The 18617-nt window shown below is 48.7% G+C and overlaps 1 protein-coding gene across 2 annotated transcripts; it reads left to right on the top strand.

The window, feature by feature from the left end:
* The first annotated feature begins 3093 nt into the window (after window positions 1-3093).
* On the top strand, window positions 3094-10114 carry LPAR5 (lysophosphatidic acid receptor 5). Of its 2 annotated transcripts, XM_075763803.1 has the most exons (3): window positions 3094-3341; window positions 8493-9301; window positions 9452-10114. In XM_075763803.1, the coding sequence occupies exons 2-3, from the start codon at window positions 8819-8821 to the stop codon at window positions 9929-9931; spliced, it is 963 nt and encodes a 320-aa protein (XP_075619918.1). In that variant the 5' UTR covers window positions 3094-3341; window positions 8493-8818; the 3' UTR covers window positions 9932-10114. The 2 variants fall into 2 exon arrangements, with proteins under 2 accessions (XP_075619918.1, XP_010306198.1); XM_010307896.2 differs by having other exon boundaries at window positions 8493-10114.
* The last annotated feature ends 8503 nt before the right edge of the window (window positions 10115-18617 follow it).

Consider the following 18617-nt stretch of genomic DNA (forward strand, 5'->3'; position numbering starts at 1 on the left):
GGAGGGAACTCACATGGCCCGGGACAGCATCAGTGTCAGACCCTCGGTCTCTGCCATCCCATCAGCAGACAATCTGGTTGTCTTCCTCTGCAGTCAAGTCACTTCATCAGCAAGAAGCGGCCCAAGACCCAGTCAGCAGCAGACAGAGCCTTCCACGCAAGAAAAACCTGGCAGCACCAAACAGCTGTCGCTAGACCCACCAGCTCATCATCGCTTTGTCACCAAGCCCTTTGGGGAGCCAGAGAGTTTCCTTGCAGTGACAGCTCATGGGAGCAGAGAGGGGAAGACCTGCTGCCTCTCTGATCCCCAGCTGCCGTCCTTGAGGACCCTCCCTCATGTGCCTCTTCCAGGCTGGACATTCTTCTTTACTACCCTGCAGCCCACATAGCTACAGCAAACAGACACAGCCCGGCTGCTCCCTGGTTCTCTTAACTCTTTCCCTGGCAGCTCTCCCTTCGCCCCCCCTCATTTTCTTCCCCAAAGCAAGAGGGATAGTCCTTGCCCTTCTTCTAAGTAGCCATAATGGAGTGGCTGTCCCTCTTCACAGTGGGTAGTCCTTTCCTAAAATCCCCTGAGAGTCCAAGAAAATGTGAGTTGTGTGACCAGAGAGCTGAAATGTCCTGGGAGAACAGCCTGCCGTTCCCCCAGCAGGCCTGGGAAGTGCGACCTGTCCCCACCACCCCAGAAGGCGAAACTCCTTACACAGCCTGGAGGTTTCTGGTTTACCTGTCTGAATCATTCAGAAAGTGACACAGAGCTGCTCTGGCCCTGCCGTGGTTCTTCCACCATGGCCCCCCATGTGGGTGTGCTGGTTTTGGCTGGGATAGAGTTAACTTTCTTCGTAGTAGCTGTGTTTTGGATTTGTGCTGAAAACACTGTTGATAACACAGGGATGTTTTAGTTACTGCTGAGCAGTGCTCACACAGAGCCAAGGCCTTTTCTGCTTCTCACATGGCCCCACCAGCGAGCAGGTGGGGGGGTGCACAAGGAGTTGGGGGGGGACACAGCCAGGACAGCTGACCCCAACTGACCAAAGGGATATTCCATACCATATGACGTCATGCTCAGCATACAAAGCTGGGCGAAGAGGAAGGAAGGGGGAGACAGTCGGAGCAATGATGTTTGTCTTCCCAGGTAACCGTTACCTCTGATGGAGCCCTGCTGTCCTGGAGATGGCTGAACACCTGCCTGCCGATAAGAAGTGGCAAATGAGTTCCTAGTTTTGCTTTGCTTGCGCATGTGACTTTTGCTTTACCTATTAAACTGTCTTTATCTCAACCCACAAGTTTTCTCACTTTCACTCTTCTTATTCTCTCCTTCATCCCGCCTGAGGGGGAGTGAGCAAGCGGCTGCGTGGGGCTGAGCTGCTGGCTGGGATTAAACCACGACAGTGGGTTAACCCCTTCGCTGCGCTCTTCCACATTGTCCTGCACGAGGTCTGAAGAGCACTGGGGTTTATCAGTCATCCTTTCAAACCTGAGCAGCCCCTCTGTTACAGCACACTTTCCACCTCTCTCCTTGCCTTCCCAGCTCCCTGTGTCCCTCATTCGTTGGGTCCTTGGCTCATGGTTTCTGGAGTCAGCACTCTGGGGCGACAGGCGTGTTGGGATCTGCAGCGTCAGGGTGTAGCCTCCAACACACACCCCAGTGATCTGGTCTTACCTGCTGTCGACTCAGACAGCAGTGAGGAAACGCCGAGGGTTGCGCTGCTCTTCCCCACGAGCTGAGCTTCCAAGACACAGCGAGGGGCAGAGGTGTGAGAGGGAGAAACAGAGTTCGCAGGCTGATGCACGGAGACCCGGTGAGGTGAGCGAACGTGGCTGGGTGAGGGATGCTGCGGGGCAGCACAGGCTTGCGGGCTAGGCTGAGTGCCACCGTGTCCTCCTCTTCCAACACACACGTTAGAGCCAGAACTGCCAGGCTCAGCCAGGTGTGTGCACATGTGTGCAGGGAGTGAGGGCTGCAGGGCAGGGGAAAGTTCCCACAGAGCGTGTCAGAGACTCCTTTTGCAAAGGGAGAAGGAAACACACACACACTCTTCAGTATATCTGCAAGCCTTTATTGGTACCAGAGCCTTAACAGGAACTGAAGAGACACAAAAGCTGTGAGAACAAAGATCCCAGAAACTAGGAAGTGAGAAAGGGGGTCTGGTTAAAAAAGAGAGGCACTAAAAAGGAGCAGGGTGAGATCAGTGGTTCGGGTACTATTGTACCCTCCAAGGATTTATGAGCAGCAGGAACATATATCCCTTGGCGTGTCACTCCCTGAATGAGGACGCAATGATGGCAAAACAAGGGAGGCAGGGAGTGAGAAAGTCAAACACCAGCAGTAACAGCCAGCAGGCAGAGGATCTGGGCAGGGGCTGCAGAGAAAGAGGAAGCCCACAAGCACGGCACCTACTTCTCGGGGCAGCTGTTCCTGGGGAAGGACGACAGTAGAATTTGGAGTGTCCCCATGACTCATGTTTTCTTCCAGGTGTGCTGGGACAGGCAAAGCAGAAATAGGACTTGAAGCAGCAGGGTGCCAGATGGGCTCTGCAGAAGGGCAGAGCCCTCCCCAGCTGCACTTGGCGATGCTAGGTCACAGATGTGCTGCTAAATCAGCCGTTGCACTTAGCACCGTGCCTCCTGTAGCCTTGAATGACAGGGACTGACTTCTGTGGCAAACGTGCCTTTGCACTGAGACCTCTTCAGACCTGGGTCCTTTCTGGGTCTCTGACACATGCCAGTAGTGCACAGTTGGGCCCCTGGGCAGGAACTTGTCCCCAAAGCACCTAAGCCCATGGGATTGACGGGACTCTGAGCCTTTGAGCTGGCCAGTGGTTAAATTAACTCTGCTTTCGCTTCTTGTATTTCACTTCTACCTCCTGTTTGGCAATATTTTGGGGAGGGAAATGTTATTATTTTCTCCTGTCAGTCCTTGGGGTGGCTGAGTTAGCATGGGAGCAAAGATGAGCAAGTATTTGGCACTATGACCCAGGGCAGGTCTCTTCAGTTGCAAGGACACCTGGGTGTTTCTTCTTTCATGATTACGTTTGCTTTCATAGGATGTGTTTTAGCTTATCAGCTTTGGATAGCAAAGTTCACATTTTGTGGCCAGCCAGAAGTACATCAGGAAATGAGAAAGGAGGGGAGATGAACTGCAGCATGACAGATGTAGAACCAGCTATGGCACGGTAGGGCATGGCTGTGATTTGGATGAGCAAGTAGGCAAAGACCCCACCTGATTCTGTTTTTAATCAAGCTGCTTGAAGTTTTCGTGCCCAGATCAAGACCTCTGCAGTGACAGTGATCACTAGCCAGCAAGCCAGCGTGTACCCTTGGCTCTTCACCAGCAGAGAGGTAAGCGAGACGGCAACATCTGGAGAGCTGGGTGGTCTGGGTGCACTGGGCATTGGTCCCTGCCAGCTGCTGCGCATGTGCTGCCGGACCTGACCATGGGGCAATGGGGAACCCTCTACGCCTCTTCAGTTGCCTGGTGAACCTAGTAAGGCAAATCTCAGTGTTTATTAAAATGGAGGCTTTCTTTGGGATTCTGTGATGCTAAAAGCATGGGCAGCCTGCGAAGCTTACTTGCCAAAGTGCCCACAATGAAAGTCCTCTTCCACGGGGCCCTCGGGAGATGAAGGAGGGGGTGACACTTCTACGGAGTATGCAGAAGTAGTGTGATCAGACCTCATGAGTTAAATATGGAGGTCTCAGCTTTGATGTCATGTATCCCTCATTAAAAACAAGCTGCCCTAAGTCTTGAATGTCTTCACCGTTCTAATCATTGCAATAATGTAATTTCTTGGTTAGAAAAAAGGTGAAAAGTGTGGCTTAAATATCATCTACAGCAGGTAAAAAGCATCCACATTTATGAAAAATATGCCTTTGATTTCTAAAGCAAAGTTGGGTGGGTTTTTTTAATGTTTGGTGTGCTTTTTGTTACTTCCTCTTGGTTTCAGATTTACTAAACGTGCTTGTGCAGTTCATGTTTTCAGCTATGCTGCTCTGCACCCCAATGCCACATTCTCTGTCTGCATCCCCAGGGCAGCCCCAAAGTGCTCCAGGCTTTAAATGTCAAGTGACTTAGAAACACTGACCCTGTGGCATGCTTGGCAAGATTTTTCTAGCTGTCTTTTTCCACCTCATTTCTCAGCTCCATGCATGACCCTGTGTCCCACCACACTGTGCTCCTTCGTCATTTTTGCGGTGCTAGGAAGGCAGTGGCTATTGGTGAGACAGTGTCAGGAGAGAAGATGCCCAGGACAGGCAGGGAGATGCCAGGCATACATCTCATCTCAGGGCACACCTACCTGTGCCAGGCCCTGTGTGCAAGTACAGTTTGGGTTTCTCATGCCCCAGAAGAAAAAAAATCAAAATCCCCATGGGATTTGCATGTGCTGTGGGGAGGACTCCTTGCCTAGCAGCTCTTTTTCTGCCTCTGGGGACAGGTGCACACCCTGGGGCCAACCTCTGGCTTGTCTCAGTCCGGCACCCCACGCCAGCCAGAGCCCTGGGCAGCTCCCGAGTGACCAGGGGAGGCACGTGGCTGTTGTCCAAGTGGGGTGGTCACAGGCAGAGGGGGTGGGGTGGAAGGGGAGGATAGTGCGTTCTTTACAACTGTTTTTTGGGTTGTCTGCCCATCCTCCAGCATCACATTCTCCTCTCCTCTCAGGCAGCAGCAGCAGCAGCAAACGTTGCCCCCATCTCTCACCTATACCAACACTGCTTCCTCCCTCACTGGTGTTTTCCCTTCCTTCCATTTTCTGCAGCTCTTCCTCCCCTGCAGCAGTTGCTTGTAGTGTGTGTGTACACACACAGACGTGTACGTGTGTCATGTCTATGTCATTATCCCTGTCCCCCCTCCCAGAGCAAAAATACTAGCAACAAATTTGTTTTCCACCTGAAAAAAAAAAAAGTATGTACCTAGGGTAGCATCTGTAGTTTGAATTGCTCTTTTCTAACCCTGCTGGAGAAAAGGCCATGGTCTGGGCAGATGGCCTTCAGGGGCTCATATTGATCTTCACTGAGAGGTAAAAAAATGCTTCTTCCACTTCCTGGGCCACATAAGGTCAGTCACCAAACAGAGAGTTCCTTCAGGATTTCAAGACAGCATCTCATCATGAGGAGGAGGAGGAGGATTCAGCTGTGGTACCATTGCCTCCTTACATAGCTGATGACTTGCGACCTCTCAGCAGCTTTTGTGTAGAGCAATGAGTACTTGAGGTTCTTTCAGAGGCAGCCACAAAGAACATGGTCTGTGGCTCTCAAGCATTAACTAACAAGGATAATCCAACCAGTTTCAGCTCTTCTGTCTCTTTGCTACCAGCCTGCTTTACCCATAGCTTTTCTTTTCGGTGAGGGACAGTCAAAATAGTACCTTCAGAGCTCTGCAGAGAAATGCTCCATTCCCACAACTTCGTCTCTCCAAAGATTGTGCATGTACGCATCTCATTTCAGGCCTCTGAGATCCTGATTACAGTATCTGTTTTGTCAAATTTGAGACTATTAGCTTAGCTTCAATAACATCACTGTTAGTGGATTCTCGCTTCTGTGTTTCCATCCACCCACCCAAAAAAAATCCCCTCAAAAAAACCCAATATATTTTCCATTCTCAGTGATCTTTGCTGCCAGTTTAGAACTCTGCTGTTTGGTGTCTCGAAGGCTGAAGGTCTAGTATGTAAGGAAAGATCACTCATAAAAAAAGAAAAGGTGATGGTAGGCAAAAAAAAAAAATAAATTACTTTCTTGTCCTGGTGTTCGTGGCAGGAAAGCCTGGGAGATTTCCACAGCAGAGATTTTCTTTATGGGAAAATTCATCAAAGGACTGTCTCAAATCAAAATGGTGGTAGGAATGGTTATGGAGCAGCAATATGATCTAAGCAGTGTCTGAAACCACATGGCTTCTACCCCAGAGGTCCGAAAACAACTGAAGGGTGAAAGACCTGACTAACTGTGGTGTAGAAACATTTGCTTAAAACTGCTTTTAAAATCTCACTAGCAGACACAATTTGAGAAAAGGCTCTTGGGGGATTTCAGACCAGGGAGCTTCATGTCTGTGCTGAACAAATTAGTAGAAGCTATAATCAAGGAAAAAATCAGTTGGCATGCAGTCATATCTAATTACTGGGGAAGAGTCATCATGGCTTTTATAAAGGGATGCTGTGCCTCACAGTCCTTTGAAGGAATCAACAAGCATGTGAACAGTGACCCATGTGGATTTCCAAAAGGCTTTCAAAAGGGTTCTCACCAATGCTGCTTAAAGAAATTTAGAAAAAATGTTCCTACCTGGATAAAAAGTGCCTAAAAGATAAGACAGAGAATGAGGGTAGATGGTTGATTTTCTCAGTGTAGTTCTAAGACACCAGTGCTGGGGCTTGGGCTGTTTGACTTATTCATGAGGGATGAATAATGAAATAACAAATCTGTTGGAGACACAAAATTATTCAAGTCAGAAAAGATGAGGGTTGGCTGCAAAGAACTGCAGAGATTAAGAGAAGTGTGAGTGACTGGGCTTAAAATAACAGCTGAAATTTCGTCTAGCTAAGTGATGAGAAAAACCAATCTGAACTGACCATTACCCCTTGCAAATGAGATCTACGCCTACTCAACTCAGTGCATCCATATTACCAACCTCATGTACGCTTTGAGCACCCCACCGCAGGGCTCACAAAGGCTGTAGCAGAAGTGGAAAGGCTCTGAGAAGGGCAACAAGGACAGAACAGCTCCTCTGCAAGGAACAACCATGAAGACAATGACCCTTTAGCCTCAAAAAAAAAAAAAAAAAAAAGGTACTGAGGGGGAACATGGTAGACGTTTATAAAATCATCAGTGATAAGGTGAAGGTGAATAGGGATGTTTTTTCCCACTATCTCTTCCAGTACGAAAACTAGGAACTGCATCTAGCAGGTGGTGATTCAACAATGAGTATGAGAAAGTGGTTCTTCACCTGAGATGCGATTAAGCTGTGGAACTCCTTGGCACTCCTGGAACTGGATGTTGTAGATGGTAAATTTTACATGGACCCAAAAAGCAACTGGAAAAAAAATCATGAAAGTAAAATTCCCTGAGGACTACTGAATACAAATAGGTCACCTCCGGCTCGGGAAATCCTTGGGCTACAATATGCTGGAAGCAGGAAGACAACTTCAGGGAGCGTAACTACATGATTGCACTGTTCTTACATGATACCTTCACCATCCATGATTTGAGACAGAACGCTAGTTGTAGGTAGACTGCTGATCTCACACAATATGGACCATGCTTACAAATCATGTATTTTCTAGAGATGTTTATTGAATACCTCTTGATAAAAATAGCTTGTCTGTGGAGACAAGTCACCTTCACCCACATGTTAGAGCAGGGCATGGCCTCTCACAGAGTCTCAGTCTCACTCACTTTGTCTTGGTCAAGACGAAGGTCTCGCCAATCTGTTCAGTTTGCGGTCATTGCAAAGTTTTGGCTCTAGCAAAACCTGCCATGCCTCACTGTGAGCAGCTAACTCTGTCCTCTTCCAGTAACCACCTTGAAGGTATAGGGATGCTGCTATTATATTTCCTGGACCCTTCTCTTATCCAGCTGAACAAGCGCAGCTCCCTCAGCATCTCCTCAAGTGCTCCAGCCCCCCGACCTTTTTGGTGGCCTTCCACTGGACTCGCTCCAGTTGATCAATGTTTGGCAGGGCAGTGCTACCATTAGTATCTAGAGTGGTTACCAGCCTCACACCACTTTGGACTCACAGGTATGTTTGTCCACGTGAGTCCCACAGCTCTTCCAGGTTTACTGTGTGCTCCCTTACCTGGGCGTGCTGCTCTATGTTTGTGGTACACAGGCTGCTTCATGCTTTATGGTGCTGTAAGCAAGAAAATTATCTGAGGACATCCAATCCAAATAGGCACCACTGGTCCCATGCAAGAGAGAACACCAAAGGAACTGTATGAATGTAAGCAAAGTAAGGAACTCCAACCAGCTGGGTCTCGGGTTTGTATGGGTTGTTTCACCTAGGAAAAGAAGCTGGGGTGGAGTCAAATCTAACTGTAGTATAATTTTTTTTTTATCTGCAATGGATGTACAAAGTCCTGTTTCTCTGATATAAAACAATACTATGCGGTTTTTATTTTAAGTTCCTTCCAGTCAGCATTTTCCCCTCAAAATGCTTGCTCTCTTCTTTTTCTTTCTCTCTCTCTCTTTTCCTGGAGCTGCCTTAACTACTTTCCCTGTGCGCTATTGTGCTGCCCCTTTCTTGTATACATGTGCTCTCAGCAGTGATCAAAGCAACGTGTATTTTCTAGGGCTGAGCGATAAATGATTCTGTACAACAATTACATTCTCTGTGCTCTGGCTTCTTCTGCCATGTAATTACTCACTTTTCTACTGTCCATTTTTCTTAGTCTTTTGGTTTCTTTGTGAGTTCTTGCAGCAGAAGCCATCACGGTGGGATTTTGACCTTTCAAGAGATTTCCCCCTTCTCACTTAAACTCTTCTGTCTTGGTCTTCCACTCTGACCAGGAATTGTGCTGACATTCAGCAACTGGCAATGACCCTCCATCACATCAGCATCCCCATTACCACTGGAAAGAATTGCTGAACTAGAGGCAGAAGCTGACTCTAGCTGACTACGTTACCATCCCTGCCAGATGACCACTGACCAGCGATCCAAAGCAGCACCAGTCGAGAGAGATGTCCTCATCTACCTCCCAGCTGCAGATGAGAGGAATGACCTGCTCATAGCTTCTTAGAGGGGAATGACTTCTCCCAGTGCTTTTCTTTGTGCCTCCTTAGGCCGCCAACAGGCTCAGCCATCTCTGTGAGACCCTCCCAGATCCCTGCTGGGCATGTCATTGTCCAATGCATCTCAGACATGCAAGGATTACAGTTTCAACCACCGCCTCCTCCTCCCTGGCTACACCCTGATATTCATTACAGGTTTGATGCTGAACGTGACAGCCCTATGGATATTCATCCGCTACCTGCGCCTGAAGTCTGTAGTGATGATCTACATGTTCAACCTGGCCGTGAGTGACCTCATCTTCACGCTCCCTCTGCCACTGAGACTCTACTACTATTTCAACCACCACTGGCCCTTTGGTAACACCCTGTGCCAGGTGTCTGGCTCTGTCTTCCAGATCAACATGTATGGTAGCTGCCTCTTCCTCATGTGCATCAACCTGGATCGCTATGTCGCCATCGTCCACCCACTTCGCTGGCGGCATGTGCGGCGCCCCAAGGTGGCCAAGATCATTTGCCTGATGGTCTGGGTTGTGATCTTCGTGGGCTCCATCCCCACTGCCATAGTCCACAAGCAAAACCACTGCGAGGTACCGAACCAGACCGTTTATCTGTGCTTTGAAAGCTTTAGTGACAACATGTGGCAGAATAACCTCTTCCCCCTAGTTGTCCTGGCTGAAATCTTGGGGTTTCTCCTGCCTCTCAGCTCTGTGACATACTGCTCAATTCGGATCTTTCAGGAGCTCTGCCAGGACAGCCAGACAAAGACCCTACGACAACAGAAGACCGTCCGTCTCCTCTTGGTCAATCTGGTCATCTTCATCATCTGTTTTGTGCCTTACAACACTACCCTGGCAGTTTATGGGATGATAAAGGCCCAGGTGATTAAGGTTGAGAAAGAAACACAGGCCTCTGTGCGCCAAGTGTTAATCATGACAATGCTGTTGGCCAGCATGAACTGCACGCTGGACCCCCTCATCTACTACTTTAGTACTGAGGGTTTCCGTAACACCTTTAAGAAACTGCGGCGAGGACAAGCCTGGGACTCAGATACAGGGATACTTAAGAATCAGGTTGTGGAGAATAAGTCAACCCGAGACCATGCTGTCTCCAAAGTAAAACAGTTCCGAGCTGAAAACTTTATCCGTCCCAATGAATCTTTGCCATCGCTTCCTACTGCAGTATTTTTGAATGGCCCTATTGAGGACTCGGAAATATAACCACAGAAAGGTCATACCGTTGCAGTGTCACCCATTCAATAATTACAGCAAGACTTTGGGAAACAGCTCAGGGTAATTCAGCAAACTGTTTGCGGGAGCACAGCAGACTGTATGTGGGTGAACGTGATGATACAAAGCTGAAGGATGAAAGGCTGTTTTGAATAAACAGAGATGTCTTGGTGACATGGTCTCACCTAATTCTTTTGGTACAGGAAACATAGCGGGGAACAAGGACTTGAAACAAAGCTAGTGCGTCTGGGTCTGGTCAGCACAGATTCCTATAGCAAATCCATCCTGCCTGAGCACCTCATGGCTGCACTGTGGTGTGAAGCAGTTCCAGGGATAATCAAAGCACAGATATGGTACTCACTGTTGACAGAGTGAATTTAGTAGTAATGACTGAGGGAAACTTTGTTGGCTTTGTAACTAGGTGCTTCAATTTCAGTCCACCTCAGGACACCTAAATAAGCATCTTAATTTTCCAAAAGAGTTGAAGCAGTTAGCAACCCTTGTTGAGGTCAAGGAGACTAGCTGAGTGTTTAGTACTCTTGTGGAAAATAGGCTCCTAATTGTTTAGTAAGTCACAGACCTCAGCAAAACAACCTTTAGGAGGTACGTCAAATGTGCTTGTGCAGCTGTACATACACACACATGCAGCACAATGGCTATACAATTACCTAAAGCAAAACGGCTTGGGAAACACTAGCACACTTAAAATATGCCCAGTGTTCATAATGGCCCTGGAAAACAGAGAAGGATACCAATACTGTCATTGTTTCTGAAGATCACACTGACATTAGTGCTTTGCACTTTCTTGTCACTTGGCCATAGGGTGATTTATTTCAGGTCTGAGTGATTTTCACTGCTAAAAAGAAATTATGTCACAGAATGAGGTTGTGGTGAAATGTATTTGCTTGCCCTGTTTATACATGCTTTTTTAGACTGCACTGTATGCGAAAGCCCTATAAATCTCCCCAGAAGCAAGAGACACAGCTGTACACGGGCAGTGCCAGAAACCCCAGTTATTGACTCCTGCCTTTCTGCCTGCACTGCAAGACAGCCTCTCTGTGGCTTCCAGCAGGACTCAGGCTATCCCAAAGTGGGTCCATTATGATATATTTCAATTTTTTTGGAAAATGTTAAAGGAATGGTAAGGGAAAGTGACAAGAAATGCTGTTCAGAGTAAAGTCCTGGTTCTTTGACTTCTAAATTAGCAATGAATCTTACTTCAGGTCCCTACCTCATGACTGCTGTGGGAATAAATGTATAGCAGTGCATCATGGTTTTGTGTTACACTACAGTTTAGGAGACACAGGGTTTTAAATCCATCTTTCTAGTCTCCCTTGAAGACCTTCTCTTTTACTACAGGTCATTGTAGAAGCAAGTCTTTGAAGAGACCTGGAGAAGATGATGAGGCTCTCCACAGAGAAATCCTTGTGTCACAGGCTGCCCTAGAAGACGTATGCCCTAGGTAGGGCAGCTCTGTTCCTTTTCTCTGCCCATGCAGACCAGCCTTGAAATATGACTGCAGATGAAGGACATTTAATGGTGTCTGAGAGATGCGGTGAGAGAGGTGGAGGAGGGCTTGCAGGGCAGTAGGTATTTCTATTTTGAAAATTCAGGACTGCCATGTAAATGTGAATCATTTGTGACACAGTGCAGCTGGAGAGGAAACAAAGCTGTGTGCACACCTTCTGCTAGGGTCTGATGTTACCCTTTCATTCTGGGATTTATGGGGTAGTATATTGCAGCAGCTGCACTGCTGTCCATTTCCATATCTTCTCAACCTTCCTCCTTCCTACTCCCTTTCCTCGTCCCTCTTCCTCTGGCCCTTTCTCCTTTCCCCAGATCTAACACACCATGCACCTGAGCATCAACACCATGTCTTCACTGCTATGTTTTCTTCCCTGCCCAGCAAAGCTGATTTTTTCCCTTTCCTTTAACTTGGCTAGAGCACTGTCATAGATTCACAGAAAGATTTGGGTGGGAAGGGACCTCTGGAGGTCTCTACCCCAACTCCCTGCTCACAGCAGGTTGTTGGGGGCAGCGAGGGCTGGTTATTCCCCAAAGGAAGGGGCTTCCCCAGCAAGGTCCCCATCCCACAGCACCTGAGAAAAGTGAGCACGGCAGGTACGATGATGGTAGCCAAGTTCAGCTGAGAATCCAGATCATCAGACAAGCCCGTGGTGACGAGGCAGGTCCAAGGTCAAACTAAGAAGTCAAGTCAGCATCAGGATCAGGTCGGGAGGCTGTAACCAGGGTGAGCCACAGTTTAGTGATTGCCAGACAAGTCCATCGTGGCAACGCAGGGCTTGGGTCAAGGGAGGAAAGCCTATCCATGGGTCTGGATCAACGCAGTGCATGGCCAGGCACATGCAGGACTGCTCAGGTAGGAACCAAGAGCAAAGGCATAGGCAGCTCCTGGGGCCGGGGATCAGCCCTGGCTGAGGCTCTCAGAGGGAAGGGGCAGCCCTCAGCCGTGCTGTCTCTGACTTGGCCTCGAGCTTACACAGCCAAAGCCCCAGGAACAGGGAGGATGCACTCAGGACCCTGAGCTAGTTCAGGGCCTTGTCCAGGTGTCTTCTGAGCACCTCCAAGGATGGACATTCCTCAGCCTTTTGGAGCACCCGTGCCAGTACTGAAATATGCCCTGGGGAGAGGCTTTTCCTAATGCTCGGCAGGAATCTCCCTTGTTGCAAGGGTGTTGCCTCATGCTTTCTCAGGGCCTTTGTGAGCAAAGTCTGGCCCCATCTTCTCTATACCCTCTCTGTAGGTAGTGGCAGACAGCAGTTAGGTCCCCCTCAACCTCTTCTTCCCCAGGCTCAACAGATAGCTCCCTCAGCCTCTCCTCACAGGCCACGTGCTCCAGCAGTCTCAGTGACCATCTGTGGGACTGTCCACAGTTTGTTGGTGTCTCTCCTGTACTTGTGGACCCAATGCTGCGCAGAATAAAGAGCAGCAATCACTTCTTTCCACCTGCTGGCTGACTCTTGTTAACAGCACCCAGTATGTAGGAAGTATCAGCAAAAGCACAAAGGGTGGTGCTCCCCAGACACTAGTGCCTGGTAACACAGGAGGCATGTGCACTGTCCTCGTACAGGTGTCCCCAGGGCATACTTCTGCAGTTGGCATCCTCATTGAGGCACTGGGCTTCCCTGAGTTGGGGCGAATGGAGATCTTTCAAAGTCCTTCAAGCTTGCCAAGTATGAATGAAATGTCAGGTGGCAGACGACACTCCTTCAGAAGAGGCTGCTCCTCTGCCAAAGATACAGTATCCCCCCCAAAAAAACACAGAGCTTCTCAAAAGGAACATGAAAAAACATAATCTTTTCTTATAGTTTCATTCCTGAAAATAGTGGAACTATTTTTACCTGGAACATTTTATAAATATTCCACCTCCAGCAGAGGAAATTTTAGCTCAAATATTTTGACAAAATTATAAATAACTGAAAAGCTGATCTCTTAATGGATCTCATCAACCGGTTTAACAATACAGGGGGCTGCTGGTCCTGCTACACTCAGCAGAAAAGTTCCTGACTTTGGGTTTCTTAATTGTTATATGGAGGCAATGGTGTGCCCAGTGTGGGCTGTTGGGTTTTAAATAATTTTCAGCTTGCATTGGTTTTGTTTTATTTCTGAGGATTCTAGTAAAATTTAATCGCTTTGGATTCTGGAGAAGATTTTGGATGTTTTTCATGTCTGCCAGAGAGAATTAGTATTAGCTAGGTCTTCTGCATTTTTGCCTTCGTTAGCCTGATTTTTTTGTTCCATCATGTGGTCATAAAGAAGAGAACGTGCATGTAATGTCTCTCAGTGAAATGAGTCACCCATCCTATCTTGCTTTATAGCTTCTGTTTAATGAGTATGTATAAAAAAAGCTAAGCAAACAAATCTGAAAGTCCTAGGGTATGACAGTGTCCATCTCGTCTATTTAAAAAGAGCTTGTGACACAATATCGATTGCTACAAAATGGAACTACTTCAAAGCATGTGTTTAAAACAACAGGAACAAACTACATGAAGCAATGGTATTCCAGAAAGGAAAGTTAAATGGGAATATAAGCTCACCAAAGCCTTTTTGACCTGTATGATTGACCCTCCACGTCCTACTGTGATAATTCTTGAATTAGTATTCTTGCTCAGTATGTCAGGGGTAAAAGATGCCATTCATTGCTCCCCTGTACTTTGTGTCATTCGTAGATGCGATCATTAAACAAATGCCTTCTTATCAAGTAAGACTAAACAAGTCAAAGGTCAGAGAGATGACAAAGGAGCACAGACTGCTTATTTTATATGGGTTGGACAGGGCATCTGCAAAAACACAGCTTTTTGATTTCCAGAACAGACATGCCAGTCACTTCTGGAAATGGTTCCTTATTTGGATGATATAGAAATGTATTGTTATGACTATTAATCGTGATCTTAAATGTATTTTGTACTTTCTAGAAACCTACTGACGCTCTGGGTTCTGTAAATCAGCTTGAAAAGATGTTTCACAAGTCGCAGAACAAGCCAGACTTAATCTTCAAATTGTTTTTATCACTGCTTGTGTTCCTCCCTTCCACCACGTACTGGCTGTATGCTCCCACCACTTGATGTATCCCTCCAATGAAACATGTATTTTGGGTTACAAATGCCCCCAGCAACTTCAGCTGTGCTTGCTTTGAGCTTGGGAGGTTATTTGCCTCCCCGCGCAGTCGCTGGGAGTTGAAAGAGATGTCCTCCAGAGGTCCTTCCAACCTAAATAATTGTACAATTCTCTGACCTTGTGTTTTAGATGCTGATCTGGTGTCTCAAGCATTCTTCAGGTTCTTCATTATCATTCCCTCTCCAAGTTGTTCTCGGTTGGATCACACTTTGAGTACCCTGCCTGCCTTCCAGCTGCAGCCGAAGTCCTTGATCCTGTGGCTGAGAGCAGTTGGTCTAAGCTTCGCATTTCGTGAGTTTCTTTTGAAGCCTTTCTTTCAAACTCTTGTATTCTGCAATGCTCACAGAATCTCAGCAGAGGCCAGGCTGCTGCTGTGCTGATACCACTGTACATCCTGCTGACCAAAATTGTCTCAGGGTTTCCTTGTGGTTTCCCACATCTCCCTCCATGTCATCTGCTGTCTCCGCTCTTACACTTGGAGAGATCTTTGGGCATGGACCGTTTTTTGTTTGGCTTGCATAGCACCTTGCACAGTGGGATAGTGGTCTCGGAGGGCTCCCAAACAAAATGACAAGAAATAGCATAATATCGCTGAAGAACCTGCTATGCTGCTAATTTTGTTTGAGGATATTTGAGAGTGTGGATGTGCTAAAGCCAGACACAGCTATCCCTGCTTGAACCTATTTCACTCAGATAGGTAACAGCGACAAGGGAACAGCGATCTAGTCTTCCATGCTAGCTGTGAAACCTCCCTGCCCTGCAAATACCATCTGCTGAACCGCAGGCAGTCACTCTCCACTTCAGTCCCTGAAATACAAGGGAACAAGAAAGTACTTTTCTCCCGGAGGGCAAGGGGTGGAGGGAAAGGATCAAACTTTTCACCATAAAGTGATGATGAAAGACCTTTCCTGACTTTGGAGGGGAAAAAAGAAGAAAGGAGAAAAAAAGAAGAAAAAAAAAAAGAGAAAAAAAGAGAGAAAACCAGCACTGACATCACTGAGCTATAAAGGAACCTGTCACTGCATCAGGGATGGACTCAGATGACAGGACCAAACACTCGGCACGGTGTGACACCTTGGAACAGCCTGTCCCAGCTTCAGAGGGATACCTGCAGGCTCTCGGTCTCTGATTCTTTGCCCTCCTAGCAGCCTGTGTGGGTAAAACACACCGAACCAGACGTAGCCAGGGCTAGCGGAAATGAGGGGGGTGCTTTCACGAAAATGAATGTTTTGCGACGAAAAATTTCGTTTTGACCAACATTACCGTTTGCTTTCGTGATTTGGGTTGGTCGGGGATTTTTTTTTTTATCTGGAACAACAAAAGAATTTCCGAATCCAAACCAACGGCTGCAGTTATACGTCCCTCGGCGACCACGCAACGAGCGCAGACAGACGCGCGGAGCGTTCGGCGGTAGATAAAAAGGGGGACACGGCCCCCCCGGCGCCCGGAGCAGGCTGCAGCCCCCCGCCGCGGGGCCGCTGCCGACGGGAAGGCGGCTCTGAACCGGGCGGAGGAGGCTGCCGCCGCCGCCGCCACCGCCCCCCACCCCGCCCCACCCCGCCCCGCTCCCCGCCCCGCCGCCCAGCCCGACTCTCGCTCTCCGCGGCCAACAGCGGCCCCCGGCGGCGGCGGCGCTCCTCGGGGCCGAACCGGCGGGCTCCCCCGGGCGGGGCCTCCCGGCACACGGCCCACGCGGGACCGCGCCGCAGGGACCGCCGCTCCCAGCGCCTCGCGGAAGGACGGGAGGGGGCTCAGCGCCCCGCAGCACCGGCCCCCTCCGAGATACCCCGGGGACGGTGCCGCACCCGCTGCACCGGGCCGGGCCGGGCCGGGCGGGGCAAAGCAGCGGCGCCGTGCCGAGGTCACCCACCGGTTGTCCGCAAGAGGACGCGGCCGTCGACCCCCCCCCCGCCCCGCCAGGCCGCGGAGCCCGCCCGGCGGCGGCTACCGGTGCAGCCTCTCCCCGCGCAGCCCGGCGCCCACCACGGCTTGCGCTTCGCAGCGACTCTTAGGGCGCAGGGGCTGGCTTTGTGGGGCGGGGGGGAGCGGGAACCCTGCCTCCCCGGCGGCGCCCCGGGCGTGCTGGGGGGCGTTAGCGGGCTGCGCTGCCGGCCGGGAGGGTCGTTCCCAGGACTGCAGCCATCGAGGCTGATTGCCCTGCGGTATCATGCAGCAGGGCACGGCTCCGTTTCTTGTTCTCGCCTCTTCTCATTCTTTGGGAAAAAGCAATTAAAAAAAAAAACCAAACCAAACCAAAACCGGAAAGAAGCTGTAAAACCGAAGGAAGTAAAGGTGTGAGTGCTTCTTCCCAGGGAGAGGGGGGAGAAGGGGAGTTAATTTTGTTGTCAGGACAGCAAGACCCCAGTGCGAGATGAAGAATAGAGAAGCAACAACAATAAAAGCATTTGAAAGTAATCTTCGCCGTCACACAGGTCAGTGTCTTCCATGAGGGTTTTAACTGATCCGAGCCTGGCAAATGCTGAACACGCACATCTAGGGAGCGCTGCAATAAATGAAAACACACACCCAAAAAAGGTTTCGAAGACCTGCACTTTGGGTTCAGAAATGCCAGACTTAGTTTTCTCCTTGTGCATAGGTGTCACGGTTGTCCTTGGTTACGCAATGACAGATTGTTTTCTCCACGAAGTCCCTTCTTTGTTTGCCGCGTAGGAAGAATACCACTCACAAAAAGAGAAAAAAAAAGTAGCTATTTGCTGGTTTTCTTTTTTTTTTTCCTTCCACACACAGTATACAAATCCATCAGCTATTTGCTGCACATATCCGAACTCCATTCTGCAAACAGGGCTACTGTTCTTCTCATGCTTTTCTGTAGTATTTATCATTAACGCATCCAACAGCTTCATAAATTTGACTTAACTTCTTTCACAAGAGGCCCATATGGTATTATTACTATTTTATAGGCAGGAAACTTAGTAGCTAAAATGTATGTTCTGAATTACTTTGGGTGTCACTTTTTGGAGTGCTATATAATGCATGTATACATTCTCTCTGTCACTCCTACTGATTTCAGTCACAAATGCCAGACCTAAGCAATTCTGCAAATCAAACGCCAAAGTCTCGAGCCAAGAGAGCGTTTACAAGAAGGGTCAAAGGAGTGGTGGCTTTTGGGGACAATGTTGTGTATGTGCTGATGCCCAGTATCGCCTGGGGGCTCTGGGGCAGAGGCAGGGGCTGCTAGGGTGGTGGCAAGGGTTCCACAAACACTATGCTGTGAGGAGATGAATTTTTCAGATGCTTCTCTATCAGTGTGCAACATCTAGATAATGAGCGAGGGGAATTAGACGTTCTCATTGATGAGCATGCATTTGATATAATTAGCATTACAAAAACCCCAGTGGGACGATTTGCATGATTGCAGCACCAGAGTCCCAGGTTACGGCTTCTTCAGAGAGGACAGGGAGGTTAAAAAAACCAAACAAACAGGGAGACATGCTGCTGTGGCTTAGGGATAGCAGTTGCTTCTGTGCAGCCGCTGAATGCATTGTGGTGTGCCCAGCAGGCTGCACACCTGGGAGGGCAGCAGGGGATGCTATGAGAGACCTGAATCTGGGTGCTATGAGGGACCCAAATCTGGGAGACGTGCAGGAGACTCCTGCAGCTATGGTAAGGATGCCTCATTAGCACTTTGCAAAATCATTGGAGACAAGCAGGGAAAGGATCGTCACTGCTACAAGCTGGCTTGGCTTCGGGGTGCGTTGTGATGGGTAACGAGGCATTAGTTGTTGGCCTGGGAATCTTCGTGCCCTGGTTGCCTTGTTTGCGCACCTGGAGTGTAACCTGAACCACTGACACGCAGGCTTGGTGCTCCAAAAGGACCTGCCTCCAGAGGAAGGAAGCGATACAGGGAATTAGTCAGGAAGAAACAGTGACAGAAAAGTAGCAGTGAGATCTGGCAGTTGGTTGCACAAAGTTTATTATCTAGCCAAAGAGCCCATATCTGTAATCAACAGGGAAATGCCATCTTAGTTCAGAGGTAATAAGAATGAGAAATTTAGAAAGTAAAAGGGTAAGACAAACA

This window comes from Balearica regulorum, chromosome 1, assembly GCF_011004875.1.
Source record: "Balearica regulorum gibbericeps isolate bBalReg1 chromosome 1, bBalReg1.pri, whole genome shotgun sequence".
Lineage (NCBI taxonomy): Eukaryota > Metazoa > Chordata > Aves > Gruiformes > Gruidae > Balearica > Balearica regulorum.

Coding starts and splice junctions, on each gene's coding strand:
- LPAR5 (XM_010307896.2), top strand. CDS start 8,819: ATGTCATTGTCCAATGCATCTCAGACATGCAAGGATTACAGTTTCAAC.